The sequence below is a fragment of the Rissa tridactyla genome, chromosome 11 (genome assembly GCF_028500815.1).
Source record: "Rissa tridactyla isolate bRisTri1 chromosome 11, bRisTri1.patW.cur.20221130, whole genome shotgun sequence".
NCBI classification, from domain to species: domain Eukaryota; kingdom Metazoa; phylum Chordata; class Aves; order Charadriiformes; family Laridae; genus Rissa; species Rissa tridactyla.
Window position 1 is genome coordinate 21,974,454 of NC_071476.1, and position 16,255 is coordinate 21,990,708.

Genomic DNA, 16,255 nt, shown 5'->3' on the forward strand with positions numbered 1-16,255 from the left:
TTCTTCCTTGTCTAGGAAAGCTATCCCTCTATTTCAGATTTATTTTGAGCTTATTCTGTGGTAACTGATTTTCCAGTCGCAGTTTGGCAGAAGCATGCTCGGATGGGGATGTAAATGCTGTCCGGAAGCTGCTGGATGAAGGAAGAAGCGTGAATGAACATACTGAAGAAGGGGAGAGTCTCCTTTGCTTGGCCTGTTCAGCCGGATATTATGAATTGGCACAAGTAAGTAACAAATGTAATCACAACTAAACCTTTGCGAAGCGTTGTCTAATGGGCTTTCTTGGTAGGTAAATGTTTTAGCTATTCTGATTATAGTAATTTCTTACAATCTGAACAGAATATCAGTTACTATGTTGTGGGCTTCCAGTTACCGTTTGTCGTCTTAGTGGAAAATGCCGTCATATATGCCTTTAGGCTTCAGGGACGTGTCTGAGGAACGTATCTTGTGTTTTATGGTGTATCTACTCTTCTGGCATTGTTCTAGATGCAGTCAAGCTGTTCTGCCAAGCAGACATTGCAATAAGATCTAAAATAGCAGAAAAATCAAACACTGCAAGTGGTTACCTTCTAAAAACTCATGTCTCAGTCACTCAGTCCTTTTGTTAATCACATCTCTATCAACAGTGCATTAATTTGTGTTAATTTCTGGGTTTTATACTTGCGTTTCTGTGGTGTCATTCTGTCCAGTGAATTGCCCTATGACTTTCGAAAATGTCAATATTGCACCGTCACTTGATGATTTTAGCAGATATGAATAAATGTAGAAAAGCAGCGTTTCCTGAAGCATTGCACGGTGCAGGCAGTAATTATAAATGGTCCCAGGGAGTGCCATTGTGCTTCACCACTGGGGGATGTTCCTGCAAGGGGACGTCACAGCTGGCTGGGACATCATTCTCACAAGCCTCACTGAACTAAAAGCAAAATGTTGGTGTTAAAATTTATTCATTAAAGTGAACTTTTTTCTCTAGGTGCTACTAGCAATGCATGCAAACGTTGAAGATCGAGGGAATAAAGGAGACATAACTCCCTTAATGGCAGCTGCCAGCGGAGGCTATGTAGATATTGTTAAACTTCTCCTTGTTCATTGTGCAGATGTCAACGCACAGTCTTCAACAGGTAACTGGGAAGCAGGAACACGAAGAATTAGTAAGACTGGCACAAAAGACATGCAGCTGTTCTGAAAGCCTGTGGTTTTGTCTAATAGTTTCATTCACAAGAAAACATGACAGGAACTATTAAGAATAGGCCAGATACATAGTGGATGTGTTCAGAGTCTTACCTGGCCGTTATTAAAGGTTGTTTTTAATATAAACTGTAATGGAAAACACTGTTCCTGGGAAAGCCACATGAAATTTAGGGTTTTTTTTCGTCTGCATAATCCAAAATTACCCAGTAAGATGACCATGGGACACATCTGGTCAAGGCCAGTTATTTCAGTCTATTAATTTTTCCCAAAGAGGAGGTACAGTTCTTGGAGCATTGAATGTTGTCTGCGTTGCTGATGCTTGATCACAGCTTAACTAACCTTGCTGAGGCTATTAACCTGCAGTTGGGTTCTGCTAATATTGAGATAGAATTTAAACTTTGTTCAAATTTTAAAAGTCAGGTGTCAGAACTATGAAATATTCTTTGTATCTTGATGTTTAGCCGTATTAAACAGAACTTACCTTAAAATTGACTGTAGCATTTAAAACATGAGCCTTATGTGATTCTGTCACTTACAGTACCGGAGATTTAAATTATAAACATTTTTTTCATCCAGCCAGGAAAAGATTTTTTTTTCAAGGAATTACAGGACACGCTCTTAGGCAAAAAAACCCCAAACACGTCTCCCCCTGCCCACACTCTCTATAGGGAGCGTGAAAGTTACTCATTGATCTTTTTGTGTGTGCATTTGATCTCTCTGTGTGCTGAAGTAGGAAAGGAAACATAATCATCAAAGAAAAACACCGCGATTTTTAATATTGGCTTTGCATTAAAACTCTTTCACGTTACAGTTGTGTTGGGATTTTATACCCATCCTGAAATTATTGGCTGGAGCAACGTTGCTGTGAGGTAAATGGCTGCTGCTAGCGATGTACTTGGTTTTGTTCAGAGCTGTTAAAACTAATTTCCTTTCCTGTATTAAGAGTGGGTGACAGAAAGAGCTTTCATGTGAACTTCTTCTCTGCAGGGAACACGGCCCTCACTTACGCGTGTGCTGGGGGCTTTGTTGACATAGTGAAGGTGCTATTGAAAGCCGGTGCTAATATAGAAGACCACAATGAGAATGGGCATACCCCCTTAATGGAAGCAGCCAGTGCAGGTCATGTTGAGGTTGCAAGAGTATTGCTGGAATACGGTGCGGGAATCAACACTCACTCCAACGAGTTCAAAGAAAGTGCACTTACGCTTGCATGCTATAAAGGTATTGTCTCTTGCCTTGTTTTCTATTTTTGTTTAAATTTATTTGCTAGGATTTATCTAATTAAAGCTTCCAGCCATACTTTGAATATTTTCTTAAGAGTTTTGGAATACTGGGTTTCGGTTTTAAAGTCGATGTCAGGAAGGGATCATCCATGGTGTAGTGGCATTAAGCCTGTCTGCTTGAGTCCAGATGTGGCGGACGTGTATTCGACACATTGCAGGTGAAAACCTGTGACTGCTGCGTCCAAACTTGTGCTTTGACACGTCACCGTTCTCCTCTTCCCCTACCACCACATCCCTTATTTCATGCAGATTCCCCTCACCAACTATCTGCAAGTTCTGAAAACATCTCTCTCAGTTATTAGGAAAAGGTAAAGTTAGAACAAATGTTCCTGGAATACCTGATGGGGTGAAAATGCTAGTATTATTACTGGATACTTTTCCTTCAGTGTAATTTTGGAGGATGTCTGTGAATTGTCATGTGTTATGAACTTTTATGGACTTTTGACTTAATATCTTTTGCTATTTAAAGTTTCAGTATGAAGTAACTTACTGCAATGGTAATCCAGTGTGCTTCCAAGGTTTTTTCTTTCCAAAAACCTCCATAAAACTTCCAACATTCGTTTTTTTTCCTAATAGAAGCTATAAGGATGCGGGTTATCCTCATAGTAACTTCAGATTTTGCCTCTGTGGTCAGAATCGGAGGATGCACGCTATGTGTAACTCATCTGAAAAGTTGCATCTGGATTTGTCATGGATTTCCTGAAGCATATAGTAGTTCCTTAGAGAGAACTTTCGGTAGATAGTACTCCTGGATACATTGGAGGGGCATTCTTGCTTCTTCTGACCTAAAACTTAGCAGAGTGATGTCATGTAACGGAAGAACTTCATTGAGTGGAGATTTCCTGTATTATGTTTGACAAGGTGGTTGAGCTACTTTGTTTTCCTCTCAGTTCATGTAAAATGAAGTCTTGTCTTGGAGGAGGATGCTCATTGAGAGGATAAAATGTATAACATGTAAGAGAAAAATTCTAAAATGGCAAAAACCATAATAGAGTTGAAAACAGGTATTGGTAAAGTTCAGTAGAAGCTTATAAAAATACTGTCAGATAGCATAATGTGATACAATGTGTGTGTATCTTAGTTCTCACAAATATGTCTGTGAAAGCTAGGATTAAAAAGCTTAAAGTTAAGTTCAGATCTACATGAATCTACCTCTAAAAGATAATCCCCTCGGCTGCGCGTGTGCTGCCTTGGAACACTTAAATGATACGTCACTATATAGTTGAATAAGGAATAAGCCAGCTTTTATAGCTTGAAGTCACAAGGAAAGCTGCCGGTGTCTAAACTTGAATGAGAGAGGTCTGTCTTCATCTCGTAGTTGGGCAGTGCCTCTGGGGAAGACTGTCTAAAGTCTGGCTGGCCGTTTTGCATTGGTATTTTTTAGAGTACTTTAAAAAGAGCAGTCTTGTGAATTATAACTTGTAAAAATTGCAACAGCGAGCTATGAACATCTGAATGATTTCATTGTGTATTGTATGTACCTCTAAAAGTTTACAATATTAAATGTGTATTTATTTTTATCTGTTTTCATTTGAAGGCCATTTAGACATGGTTCGTTTTTTGCTTGAAGCTGGAGCTGATCAAGAACATAAGACGGATGAGATGCACACGGCGCTAATGGAGGCCTGCATGGTAAATAGCCCTTATTCGTACTGCTCCCTTTTCAATGAGAGAAATAAAAGAGCTGATTAAATAAAGTGAGCCTTTTTTAACAAGCTGTTTGGGGTCTGCAAGCGAGCGCGTGTTAGCTTTTATCTTAAGAAAGCCTTTACTGTAGTGACCACGGGTGGACAGCCACCCAGTCAAATTGGTCATACAAAAATTGTTCTAATTTTTGTGATGTGTTGTTTTAAATGCTCCCTATGTGGAATGTAGGGGTGACTCATCTGCAGTGCAGTGAAGTCGTAGGTCGAGCCCAAGTCACTGTTTCTTTTGTAGCGTAAGAGTACACCTTTGTCTTTATGAATAAGATCTCTCTGACCATCGTGATATGAGCCTCCTAGAAGTGCCCTGAGCTGGGTGACTGATGCGTTGCACGTGTCCTCTCAGCACTGCGGCAAGTGTTTTGCATGTAGAGACGGTTTGCTTTCTTCCAGGTTTCAGTAAATGGTGCTGTGAGGTTTTTCTTTTAAAAAGAAAAGGGTAGGTCAAAAGTAGTTTAGTTCTTAGTTCTCGGGCAACTCTTATAATTTCAAAGCAGCCATTGAGTGAAAACTTCCCTTTCCAACGGCTTCGTCTTAATAAAGAGTGTGCTATTGTGTCAAAGCGTGTCTGCAACCAGACCTTTTATCTGTTCTTCAAGATGGGGAACTTCTTGGAAGAAAGAACAGGGACCTTGTTTTCATAGGAGGCACAGCGAACGGAGGAAAACTTCACTTGCTCCCAGCAGCCTCTAATCCTTAGAAGACAGGCAGCAACGTTCTTCCCGTCCTCTCAGTGCTGGAGGATCAAGTGTTCTTTTAGTGCAGTTGGGAGGAGGTGATGCAAGTGATCAAGGTCAGATTATGTCTCGAGCTGTGTTGAAGTCTTCCGATAGTGAGATGGTAATAGTATCCTTGAATAGTCTTCCCTGCAGGAGAGCCTAGTGCCAGTAAGGAGTTCAGAGGGACGCGGCTGCAGTGGGTGTATGCTGTCACCTAAAGGAGATTGCAGCGTGACTGCACACTACGTGTTTTAATCAGCCCATGCTTCTGTTTGGGTTTAGTCTTTTTTTGTGTGTTTTGTTTTTTTTTCTTTCATGATGGTAAAGTCTGAGCACTGGGTTGACTTGGAGACGATGAAGTGTCTCACGTGGCGAAGATAAAGTAGTGTGGGTTGCCTGCAGGTTTTTAAGCTCTCGGATGGTTCAGATTAGTTTGTGTTACAGAGCATGTATTGACCTTTAAAAGTAACAGAGAGGAAATTGATTTTTTTGAAGTTGCAACTCCAAGTCAAATGATGGAATTTTTTCCTTGTTATCTTTTGGCTGCACCCTTGCAGAAGGGAACCATCCCACCAAATTATTGTGACTTTTCCCAGTCTTCGCTGGTTTCCAGCTAATGAATGCTGCAAATACAGGGAGCTGAGGCATTTCGTCTCTGATTGCCAGTTATTTTTCAAGCGTCTCTGGTCGAGATGGAGTACCACACCTAGGATCATGCCTTTGGTTAGATGAGGTTGTTGGCTTTCAGCCAGCTTCTCTGAGAACGACAGCCTGGCCTTAATTTGCAGAATTGATTGCCACCAGTCTGGGGTTACTTACTGCCTCCTTCATGGTCAGCTTGAGACAAGCGTTGGCAGGAGTCGCGTGTTGGGTATCCCTCTTGCCCCCTCTTCTCTAGCTCTGCGTTAGCTGTTTGAGTTACTGCCTGACAATTCTGGTGAGTTGAGAAGGGGGAACTGGTAGTTTGCTTGAGGTTGCTGTTCTTAATACATAAGAAGTTCTTTAATTTTGGGAATTAGTGGAAGTCTTAGCTTTATAACTTTATAATCACCCCTAGGTATCACTGCTCTACTCTGGACTGCCCTGGCTTGAACCTTGGGGCAGAGGTCTTCGCATGTCTTTTGGTTTTGCTCTTTAGTATTGTTCAATTTTATTTAGATTTCCTCCCAAGGACACAACATAAAAACATCGGCTGTTTGGCACTGAAATTGTCCCTTTTTATGTCTTCCTCAGGAAGAAGTATCCTTTAGTTCTCTTGCAAAAATCTGTCAGCATGTGTTGGGGCTAGTTTAACTGTCAAATCCCGGGAGAACCACCGTGGCAGGACATAGGGCTCTAACTCATCAAAGCTGGCTGACAGTTTACTCCCTCTGGAAGAACCCCATATTTCTTTGGATGGCAAATGGAGTGCCCAAGGTGGTGCACCTGATACCTATGCACCTGCAATATGCAAGGCAGCAAGTAGTTTTCTCTCTGCTGAGATACAAAGAGCATGCTTTGATTCAAGTCTTTTACTTGGAGTTCCCTTTCCATCTTTAAGTTATCCTATTAACTATGTGTGCCGAGGAAAGGTCTAGCATGAAACTTCCTCTGATTAGACCCTCAGACCTTCATCTCACTGAGCGCTCTGTGCATGGCTCTGACCTTCCCCCTTCCTTAGGTGTAGTCTGTTTCAGTTTTCCAAGATCTCTTCTCCAAATTGTTCCACGTGTTTGGGTCCCAGTTTCTTAAATGACGTGAGAGGGAGAAACCGTGCCAGTCTTTCTCCTTTCCTAATGCCAAAACTTCTTTGTTTTCCCCTTTTCAGAGGTATTGTGGCTTTCTACAAACCACGCTGTAGGTGAAACGCGGTGAGCTTGTTTTGGCTGGCATAGACTTAATTTTCTTCACAGTAGTTAGTATGGGGCTGCGTTCTGGATTTGTGCTGAAAAGAGTGTTGTTGGTAATTCAGGCATGTTCTCGTTACCGCTGAGCAGTGCTCACGCAGCATCAAGGCCTTTTCTGCTCCTCACCCTGCCCTGCCAGCGCTGGGCTGGGGGTGCACGAGGCGTTGGGAGGGGCCGGAGCTGCGACAGCTGGCCCCGACTGACCAAAGGGCTACCCCATACCCTATGACGACATGCTCACTGTATAGAGCTGGGGGAAGGAGGAGGAAGGGGGGATGTTGGGTGAATGCGTTTGTCTTCCCAAGTCACCATTACACTGATGGAGCCCTGCTTTCCTGAAGATGGCTGAACACCTGCCTGACATGGGAAGTAGTGGATGAATTCCTTGTTTTGTTTTGCTCATGCACACGGCTTTTGCTTTACCTATTAACTGTCTTTATCTCGACCCATGCGTTTTCTCACTTTCACCCTTCTGATTCTCTTTCCCGCGAGCGAGCGGCCGTGTGGTGCTTGGTTGTCAGCTAGGGTTAAACTACGACACATGGGTTTTTGGTGCTTGGTCTGACATTGACGAGCTTAGTAGTAGTTGCTTGAGAAGTTGACAGCTGCATTTCTGTGCTTTGATTGGTAAGCGCTCAGGCTGCTGTGGCGATCTGTATTCTCTTCCCTCTGTGGCAAAGATTGCTTCAGCCCAAGGCGCTTTGCAGTCTCCTGTAAGATGTATTTGAGTCTTCCCTCTTCCCGTTACCTACCTCATTGTAATCCACTTCAGTGTCTCAGTAGGTATCTTTCCCAGCATCCAGAAACTGCTGGTTGGAGCTTTTTGTGTCTGTAGAAGCCATGAATCAACTACAAAGGAGGAGGAAATCTTTTTTCCAATGCTTCTTTTGGGGTTTAGTCATAGAGTGGGTTTATTTGCTTATGGTACTTGTTTGTTATCTCTGTTACTTTTGTTTCTCAGGTATTTTGGTGGATATTTAAGAAAGTCTTATCCCATAACTCTTTCCCTACTGCCTCGAGAAAGAAGGAAAAAGAACCCACACAAACATCATATGTCTAGCTCTTTTTCCTCATAAATTTAAGCCCAACTTAGATGTAGGTGGAAACCTGAAGGTCAGTTTAATCAAAGTGTTGCCATAACCATGTCATAAATTGAACCATCATAAGTAAAAAGACACTGTCTTTTTAGGATCACTTTCAGAGCTAGTACGATAGTGATTGCAACTACAGCATAAAGCGACTCCAACTGTTTCTGATTTTTGTGTTCACCTTTTGTTTTGTAGGATGGGCACGTGGAAGTGGCACGCTTGCTTTTGGACAGTGGTGCTCAAGTGAACATGCCTGCAGATTCATTTGAATCTCCGCTCACTCTGGCTGCTTGTGGTGGACACGTGGAGTTAGCAGCTCTCCTGATCGAAAGGGGAGCTAACCTGGAGGAAGTTAACGACGAAGGTTATACTCCTCTAATGGAAGCTGCCCGGGAAGGCCATGAAGAGATGGTAGCCTTGCTACTAGCACAGGGTGAGATCACTGGCATTTCTTGAGCGTTCCCTGTGAAGAATGCAGCGTTGACTGTTTGCCGTTAGGTATTCTGTGCAGATTCCTCTGAGGTAGAGTTGATTGTCGCTGCTCCTTGCAAAGCTGAAACGCCCAGACTGTGGAGGTGATGACCATTCACCTTTCTGCCCTGTGCCTGGTCACTTAAAGTAACGGCTGTTTTGTTTCCTAGGGGCAAATATAAACGCACAGACGGAAGAAACACAGGAAACGGCTCTTACTCTGGCATGTTGTGGAGGGTTTTCTGAAGTAGCTGACTTCCTTATTAAGGCAGGAGCTGATATAGAACTCGGTTGCTCAACACCTTTGATGGAAGCTGCTCAAGAGGGTCATCTTGAATTGGTGAAATACTTGCTGGCAGCAGGTATGTGTATAGTGCACATGATCTAGCCCACGGATGTTAGAGACCCAGTGTTCTATATGATTTAGAAGATACTTGGACTTGATGGTGGCAGTGTGGTAACAAGAAACTATAATCTCAGATACTTTAGCAAGAAGAAAAAAACATATGTTACATGTAATTATTGTTTGATACTGTTAAGCAGAGGAAAAGAGTCTCACTGAGCACTGGATGCTGTTGCACATGTAAAAACCCTCAACTTGGGAACATTGTTTCCAGCTAACTGCATTTAGGACAAAATGTTAATACAGATAATGCTTGTTTTTATATGCTACCCCTGCTTTGACTGAGCCTGATTATCTGCAGTCAGCCTCCCTGAATAACCAGTGCTTTAGGAATTGTGCCCTGGGAAATAGTGCGCAGGACAGATTCTGGAATTAGCTGAATTTCTGTGATGAATGAGTTTTGCTACTGCATTGTCCAGTTGCAAAAATTAAATCTTGCTGGAGTTGGGGGGAAATGATGCTCCAAAGTTCATCTGTTAGTTTAAAGTTGGTAGAGACGAAAGTGCAGTAATACAGCTTAAAAAAATTAAATAAATAAAAAGGAGCTGCATTTCGGAAATCTTCCTTTTGTATGCATTTTTCTGAGAATAAGCTTAAAAATTGTCTGGATTTGTAATTCTAGAGAGTAATGCTCCCTGCTCATGGAGGGACAGTAACAACTGTGTCTCAGTGCGGTGAGACCAGCGTGTGACACCCGTCACCAGCTCACTTGGAACACTGCTTGCGCTGCACTTAACGATCGTGTAGGAGGTTCATTGAGGAGCCTTGTTTTGGCATCACGGAGTCTCTGAATATATCTCACACCTTGAAAATAAGAACATGGCCAATCACATTTGGCATCTTTTTTTGAAGAATAACGCGTTACGTAGCAAGAGGCATGCATAGTTTTCATGTAGGTGGCATATATGAAGCTAGTCAAATTATTTCAACAAAATGGTTTTAAAGCAAATGATTCTAAAGAGCAGGGAAAAAATGAAATTTGTAGAAGCGTATGGTCTTGTTATTGAATTAGTATTAATACTACATGCATTTTGTCTGATTTTCCCTGGCATGCAGCTCCATGTCAAATGGATAGTCTAGACAACTGTCTGGATTCATTTTATTTGTTGTAACAACTGACATCCTCATTGCTGTAGAGGGAACTTAGGAGTAAGTGAGCATATAGGTTTAAGTGCTTAGATTGCTTTTTCTGAGCCGTGGCTTATCCCCTCTCCTCAGATTGCTTTTACTCCAAGAGCCGTTTTCACCATGAGAGCCATGCCCTTGGGTGGTGGAAGCTGTCGGTCAGTAGGATACAGCTTTTGCCACAGATGAAGTGCCTTGATTTTTGTGTTTATCTGATATGAAATGGCTGATCAGGAGGTGTCCAATAAGAAAAAATTAACGTTCTGTTTCTAGGAGCTAATGTTCATGCCACCACAGCGACGGGAGATACAGCTCTGACCTATGCCTGTGAAAATGGACACACTGACGTCGCAGACGTGTTGCTTCAAGCTGGTGCCGATTTGGTGAGACTCCTGCTGCCTCTTGTGGGGAGAGCACTTCGGTTACAAACGCTAGGCCAAAGCTTGTGCGCTTATAGAGCAGGAAGGCGAATTTAGCAATTGAGACTCGTATGTGGGTGTGAAAAGAGGCATGAGAGGAACTTTTGAAAAAGCCTGCATATTCTGTTTGATCTAAAAAAATAAAGATTCTTATTGGATAATCTTTCATTTGTTAAGTCAAAAGTTTTACCTATAGCTTATACTTGAGACAGTTGATTATCTTCATTTCAGTATTATCCCTAAGTTTAATTGCCTGGCAGGATATACTTCTGCTTTGCTACTTTGCTTCGTGGTGCTACTTTATTACTCTTAAACTCCTGTGGATCTAGAGTTTACCTGCTTTGCAGCTCGGAATTTAAAATGGTTTAGTATTAGGAGCTACTGCTTCTCTATTTTAGTGTTCGTTTCTGAACACTGTAAGTCTCTTAGCTTTTGAAAACTAGCAACACAAAAACCCCTCAAACTAAACAATGCCTTTTAAATGACCAGCAGAATACGATCTTTTTTACTTTCTTTCTTGTAACTCCTGGTTTTAGTATATTGCTTTCACAGAGTTTATTTTCTGTAACACGTTTAAGCATACCAAGGTGGTTTATGTAAGTCTCTTGGCTTTTCTGTATCATCTAGCGGGAGACCTAAAACTGCCTCTTCATCAGTGACAGGGAGATAATGTTTGTTTGCCTTTGAAGCAGTAAAAAGCAATGGATACGTTAGGCTCCTAAACTCCTTTAGAAGACTTATGTCTAATAAGGCATAAGCAGGGAAGATTGTTCTTTTGGTTGCCTTTTTGTACTTTCTCCCACTATTCTCCTTTCTTTTTCCTCACTGTCTGCTTGTGTGGGTGGTTTTTTGTTTGCTTGGGAGGGGGTTGGCATTTTGGTTGGATATTTTAGGGTTTTTGTTCCTTTTAAATATCAAGAATGCCAGAATAGTTCATCGTTGAACCTGATAAATCAACATCTAATGAAGTTACTTAAATTTCAGTCTTACACAAAGTATTTTATTTTATTAAGTTCATATTTACAAATATAAATAAATTAATGCTGTAACTGTGAATTAATAACACTTGTACTCTTATTTGTGCATGTACTTTTTTCAGGCCTTATTAATTCTTCTGCAGTAAAGCTCTGCTTCCTATGTTACTGCCAGGGAGGAGATCATGCGAATGGGGGCGGGGGGGTGTTTGTGGGGTTTTTGTCCCACCTGCTGCACTTTGCTCGAGTCAGTGTTGGGTACCAAGCATCAGGCACTTCAGTAGAGGCAGGACAGATTTTTGGGGTTTTATTGGGTATATTAAAAAAAAAATGAAATTAAGTACTTGGTTATAAAAACTTATATATGAAAACTTATATATTTGCTCCTCAGTATGAAGTATCTCATAGTGAGGAGCAAAGCCTGGAACAAAAAAAAATAAAATAAATTGCTAGGCATAAACTTTTAAAAACGTGCAAGGGTTGCCAATTAAATGTCACTTAAAATTAATAGAGTTGTAATTTTTAATTTTTTCCTCTCATCACTAAGTTGAGCGGTGTTCGTGGCCGTTAGCATCTCCTTCTTATCAGTATTGCTGAGAAAAATCACATGCCTTTCTAAAGTTAAGTTTTATTTTACTGCATTTTCTTGTACTACCAATCAAAACGGGGGGGCTGTCAAGGAAAAATATAATAAGGGAGCAAAGGAAAATTGCACCAGAAAGGGAGAGCTGCCATATAAATCTACCGGTTCTGAATTCTGATTGTAAGTAAGTGGGGAAATGCCTGCAAAACTGCAGCGGTGCCTACAGCAGGTGCCTCGGGTTTGGAGCAGTTTCCTTTCAAGCCTCTGTGGTGCTTTCCTTTATTAGAAGTTGTAAGCTGCTTTAAATACATTTGTTATCTTTGTAATGGTTCTGAGGAAGGCTTCTGAAGCTGGAGTATGAGAAAGCTTCTTTGGCACTGTGGAAGATTATTCTTGTAGATTTCAGTTTTCATGCATGAGTAATTTAAATGAGGTTAGATGATTTCATCAAGTTGTCCCAGGAGGTCTCTGGTGGTGTAGGGAATTGGATGCGGATCTGGACTTAGACCTCTGGTCAGCATGTCGTTATTTGTCTAGTTTCTTTTGCTCTCCTTCTGGTGTTCATGGAAGTACATCTCGAGTTGCTCTTCCTTCTTTTCCTTTTCATCCAGCAACCTCAGTCTTTCCTGGGATTGCTTTTGTTGATGTTTCATTGTTTTCCGGAAACCTTCTTTCTACCTGGGGTTTATATCACGGTCACTGAGGAGCTGGACATGCGACATCGGACCCTGTTGCGAGGCGGTCCGTTTTGAGGAAAACACTGGTTATGTCTTAAACATTGAGATAAAACAGGGCTGAGGGCTGTTCTCTGATCGCAAGGGCGAATGGCACCCACTGAACACCCCCAAGCTGTGCTGTGCCCCTGTGTCCGTAAGAATGCAGCCCACCAGAGCGGTGTTTGCACGACGCAATACTGGGAGCACACATCGGACACCCCTGGGTTGTGGGATGAGGTCTTGAAGGGGTTCTTGAGGGTGCGAGGCCTCTGAGATAAGTGGAGACTAGCCTGATGTCACACTTTCCATGCTGCCTGTTGGGAACGGTTCCTGGTGGTCTCCTCCCTGGGGTTCTTGACAGGGCCAGCACAAAGGAAGAGTGTGAACAACCAGTGGTCCATGCCTAAGCTCATCTCCTGGCCCTGTTTTATTTACCTGTAGAGATGTAGCTACTGCAGGATTGTGGCGGTGTTACTTTATTGGTTTCTGAGCCACCTGCATATTCTGTTTTATTCCAGACCAGGGAGACAAAGAGCATAGTTTTTGTGGGGATTTTTTTTTCCCCCCTTATTCTAGGTTGAGGAAAGTAAGTTGATCTTTCTTCCCCAAATGCTCTTGAGTTCAAGGAACAATAAACACTGGCTGTCAGGATCTGTTCTGATCAGTTCTCTCATTTCTTCCCAATTCAGAGCCTTTATTCCATGATTTGGAAAAACATATAACCTACTATAAGACCTCAGATCTTTCTTGTCTTCTGTCCTGGTTTCAGCCAGTTAATTTTCTTGCTAATAGCTGCTGTGTTTTGGGTTTGCTGTGAGAATGATGCTGATAATGCATATTACTTCAATTGTTGCCAGGTGTTTTTTATGTTAGTCAAGGACTTTTTCAGCTTCCCAAAGAAGCTGAGAGAGAGCATAGGCAAAACAAGCTGGCCAGAGGAATATTCCATACCATGGGTGTCACGCTCAGTATATAAATGGGGTTGGCTGGGGGGCAGGTATCTGTGGTCACTGCCTGAGACAGGCTGGGCAATTGGTAATCAGGTGATAAGAGCAACTTGTGTTGTGTTACTTTATTTTATATATTGGGGTTGTTCAGCCTGGAGAAGAGAAGGCTCTGGGGAGACCTTAGAGCCCCTTCCAGAACCTAAAGGGGCTCCAGGAAAGCTGGGGAGGGACGCTGGATCAGGGAGGGGAGCCATAGGATGAGGGGGAAGGGTTTTGAACTGAAAGAGGGAGATTTAGATGAGACATTAGGAAGAAATTTTTCACTGTGGGCTGGTGAGCCCCTGGCCTAGGTTGCCCAGAGAAGCTGTGGCTGCCCCATCCCTGGAGGGGTTCAAGGCCAGGTTGGACGGGGCTTGGAGCAACCTGGGCTGGTGGGAGGTGTCCCTGCCCAGGGCAGGGTGTGGGAATGAGGTGATCGTTAAAGTCCCTTCCAACCCAAACCATTCTATGATTCTTTTACAATTACTATTATTGTCATTGTCCTTTTCCGTTATTGTTCTATTAAATTGTCTTCATATCAACTCATGAGGTTCCCCCTGCACACCCCCCCCCGCCCTCCTTTTCTCCCTCTTCCTCCTACCATATGGGATGGGGGGTGAGCTAGCGCCTGTGTGGCCCTAGGTGCTGGCTGAGGTTAAACCATGACAGCTTCTCAGGTCTCTCTCCAATTGCCAGGAGGTCAGGACTGAGTGGGGTTTGAGGTGCAAACTTTGAGACTGCGGGTGGGAAGAGGAGCCTCTTCCATGCGGGGTTAGCCCAATCAGCAGAGGGCAGGAGGTGTTTCTCTCAGGGGGTTTCCTGTGTCGTGCTTATTGAAAACTGAAGTCTTCCAACTTTGCTGAAGTTACCCAGCTTGCTCTACTGAACCACTTCCTGTGCATTGCTCATGTTCAGTTGAGGTTTTCTCAATCTCAGAATAGAACCTTGAGCATGTTTTATGATGAGGGTGGTGAGACACTGGGACAGATTGCCTAGAGGAACTGTGGAAGCCCCATTCCTGGAGAAGTTTAAGGTCAGGTTGGATGGGGTTTTGACCAACCTGATCTAGTGGAAGATGTCCAACAGTTCAAGAACCAGTGAAGATCTTGAGAAGTCTCTTAGATTCATTAAGGAATGTGGCTTTACAAGAACCAGGAGAACTAAAAGAAAACAATGGCCGAGATGAACTTTCTTTGTTTTGTAGTTAATTTTTCCTTAAAAGGCTGCAGTGGCAAGTTATACTGGAAATGAAGAGTGTCAGAGTACAGGCTCATCTGTTTCTGTCTGCTGGAGAGCTGCTCAGTTGTGCATGGTAGTTTGATGAATTTGTATCTCATTGTCACTAATTGTTTGTGAAGTCTGGTAGCGAGCTTTTCTGATGCCCTTCTTTAAGGGACCTGTCTTTTCCATGTCCTTGCAGTGACAAAGTTGGCCTGTCAAAATCTGCAGCAAAACTAACTTGGCAGGCTTACCCCTTTCCTCGTTAATGTATGCATTTTGAAATCAGCTTGCCTTTGCCAAGTCTGTGAATGACTTAATATGAGGCACATCTGAAGACTTCAGCCTGTGATCCCATCTGTGCCGTAGTTGCATTCTAGTTCCTTCATCGCCTGCAGGACTGGAGACTTTCAGGGTCTCAGTCTGAGCTCCTGCCATTGGGACAAATGTACGTTTTACTTGTTTACAAACATCTTTACGGGACAAAATGCCTACTTTAGATTCTGTGATTAACGGGAGTAAAATTTTGGAGATTGTAACTCCTGAAATATGCTTTGATGAAAGCGTTTTTCTAAGTGGAGGTATGGTTCAATAGCTTCAGGAAAAAGTAACGAGCACTTCGGCAATAGTTATTTAAGTGTGTGGCAAGGATTTGTCTAATCTCAAAGGTGAGAGGGAGACTTTTGGTTTTCCTGGAAGAGTTTTCTCGGTTTTCTTTTTTTTCTTCTTTATGTCTTTACTGGCAGTTACCTACATCTCAAAGCTTGCGTAAGGTAAGACATGCGTGGTGCATGTATGTTCCCACAGCAACTAGGTTAAGGACTGTAAAGCTCCCAAAGAGTATTGGTGATATTTGATGAGAGGCAATATCCTGCTTTTAAGGTGTATACCTTTCTGTAAATGGAAAGTGCCTGTTTAGATGCCTGTTCCTTTTCATGTAGAATCAGACCTGGAGGAAGTGCCGCGCACTGGACGTCGCTCTTGATAAGGCGGTTGCGTTTTTGCCTGTTTCGGTGTAGCTGAAAGCAAAAGAGAGTTTGTTCTTTTTGGACAGTAGGAAGTTCCTAGCTGAGAAAAGTACAGAGAAGAGTTTTAAATTGGGATTTTTCTAATCTGGGCTTGCCTTGCAGCTGTACATGTGGCTTTGCTGCACAGGAGAGTTGATCTAGTGATGGCATTTACCTTTCTACTGCAAGAGATAGGGATGCTTTTATGCTGAGACTGAGAGATGGAAGAGAACCCCTGAAGGCAGCTTCATTCCTGCATTCTTCTCATTTTACACTGTCAGGCTCTCCCCAGAGATTTTATATTTGTTAAAATTCCACACGCAGCTTTCCTTAAAAAAACTAATACTGGCTACTTGGCATCCATGTAACTCCAGTTGCAATAAATAAATAAATACAGGCATGCCAAACTACCTCTTGATTCTTCCCCTATGACAAAATATTTTTACAGACCGATGTTTCTGTCATTGCAGGCATCGTTTCTTTGCC

The 16,255-nt window shown here is 42.5% G+C and overlaps 1 protein-coding gene across 22 annotated transcripts in view; it reads left to right on the forward strand.

Moving 5' to 3' along the window:
* Nucleotides 1-16,255, forward strand: part of ANKHD1 (ankyrin repeat and KH domain containing 1) — a 122,617-nt gene that overhangs the window by 47,551 nt on the left and 58,811 nt on the right. For all 22 annotated transcript variants that reach the window (XM_054217828.1, XM_054217827.1, XM_054217829.1 and 19 more), the window contains 7 exons: nt 77-224; nt 971-1,118; nt 2,176-2,409; nt 4,009-4,103; nt 8,063-8,300; nt 8,509-8,700; nt 10,140-10,249. In XM_054217828.1, the coding sequence (XP_054073803.1) occupies nt 77-224; nt 971-1,118; nt 2,176-2,409; nt 4,009-4,103; nt 8,063-8,300; nt 8,509-8,700; nt 10,140-10,249 (1,165 nt within the window). The remainder of the gene's footprint in view (nt 1-76; nt 225-970; nt 1,119-2,175; nt 2,410-4,008; nt 4,104-8,062; nt 8,301-8,508; nt 8,701-10,139; nt 10,250-16,255) is intronic.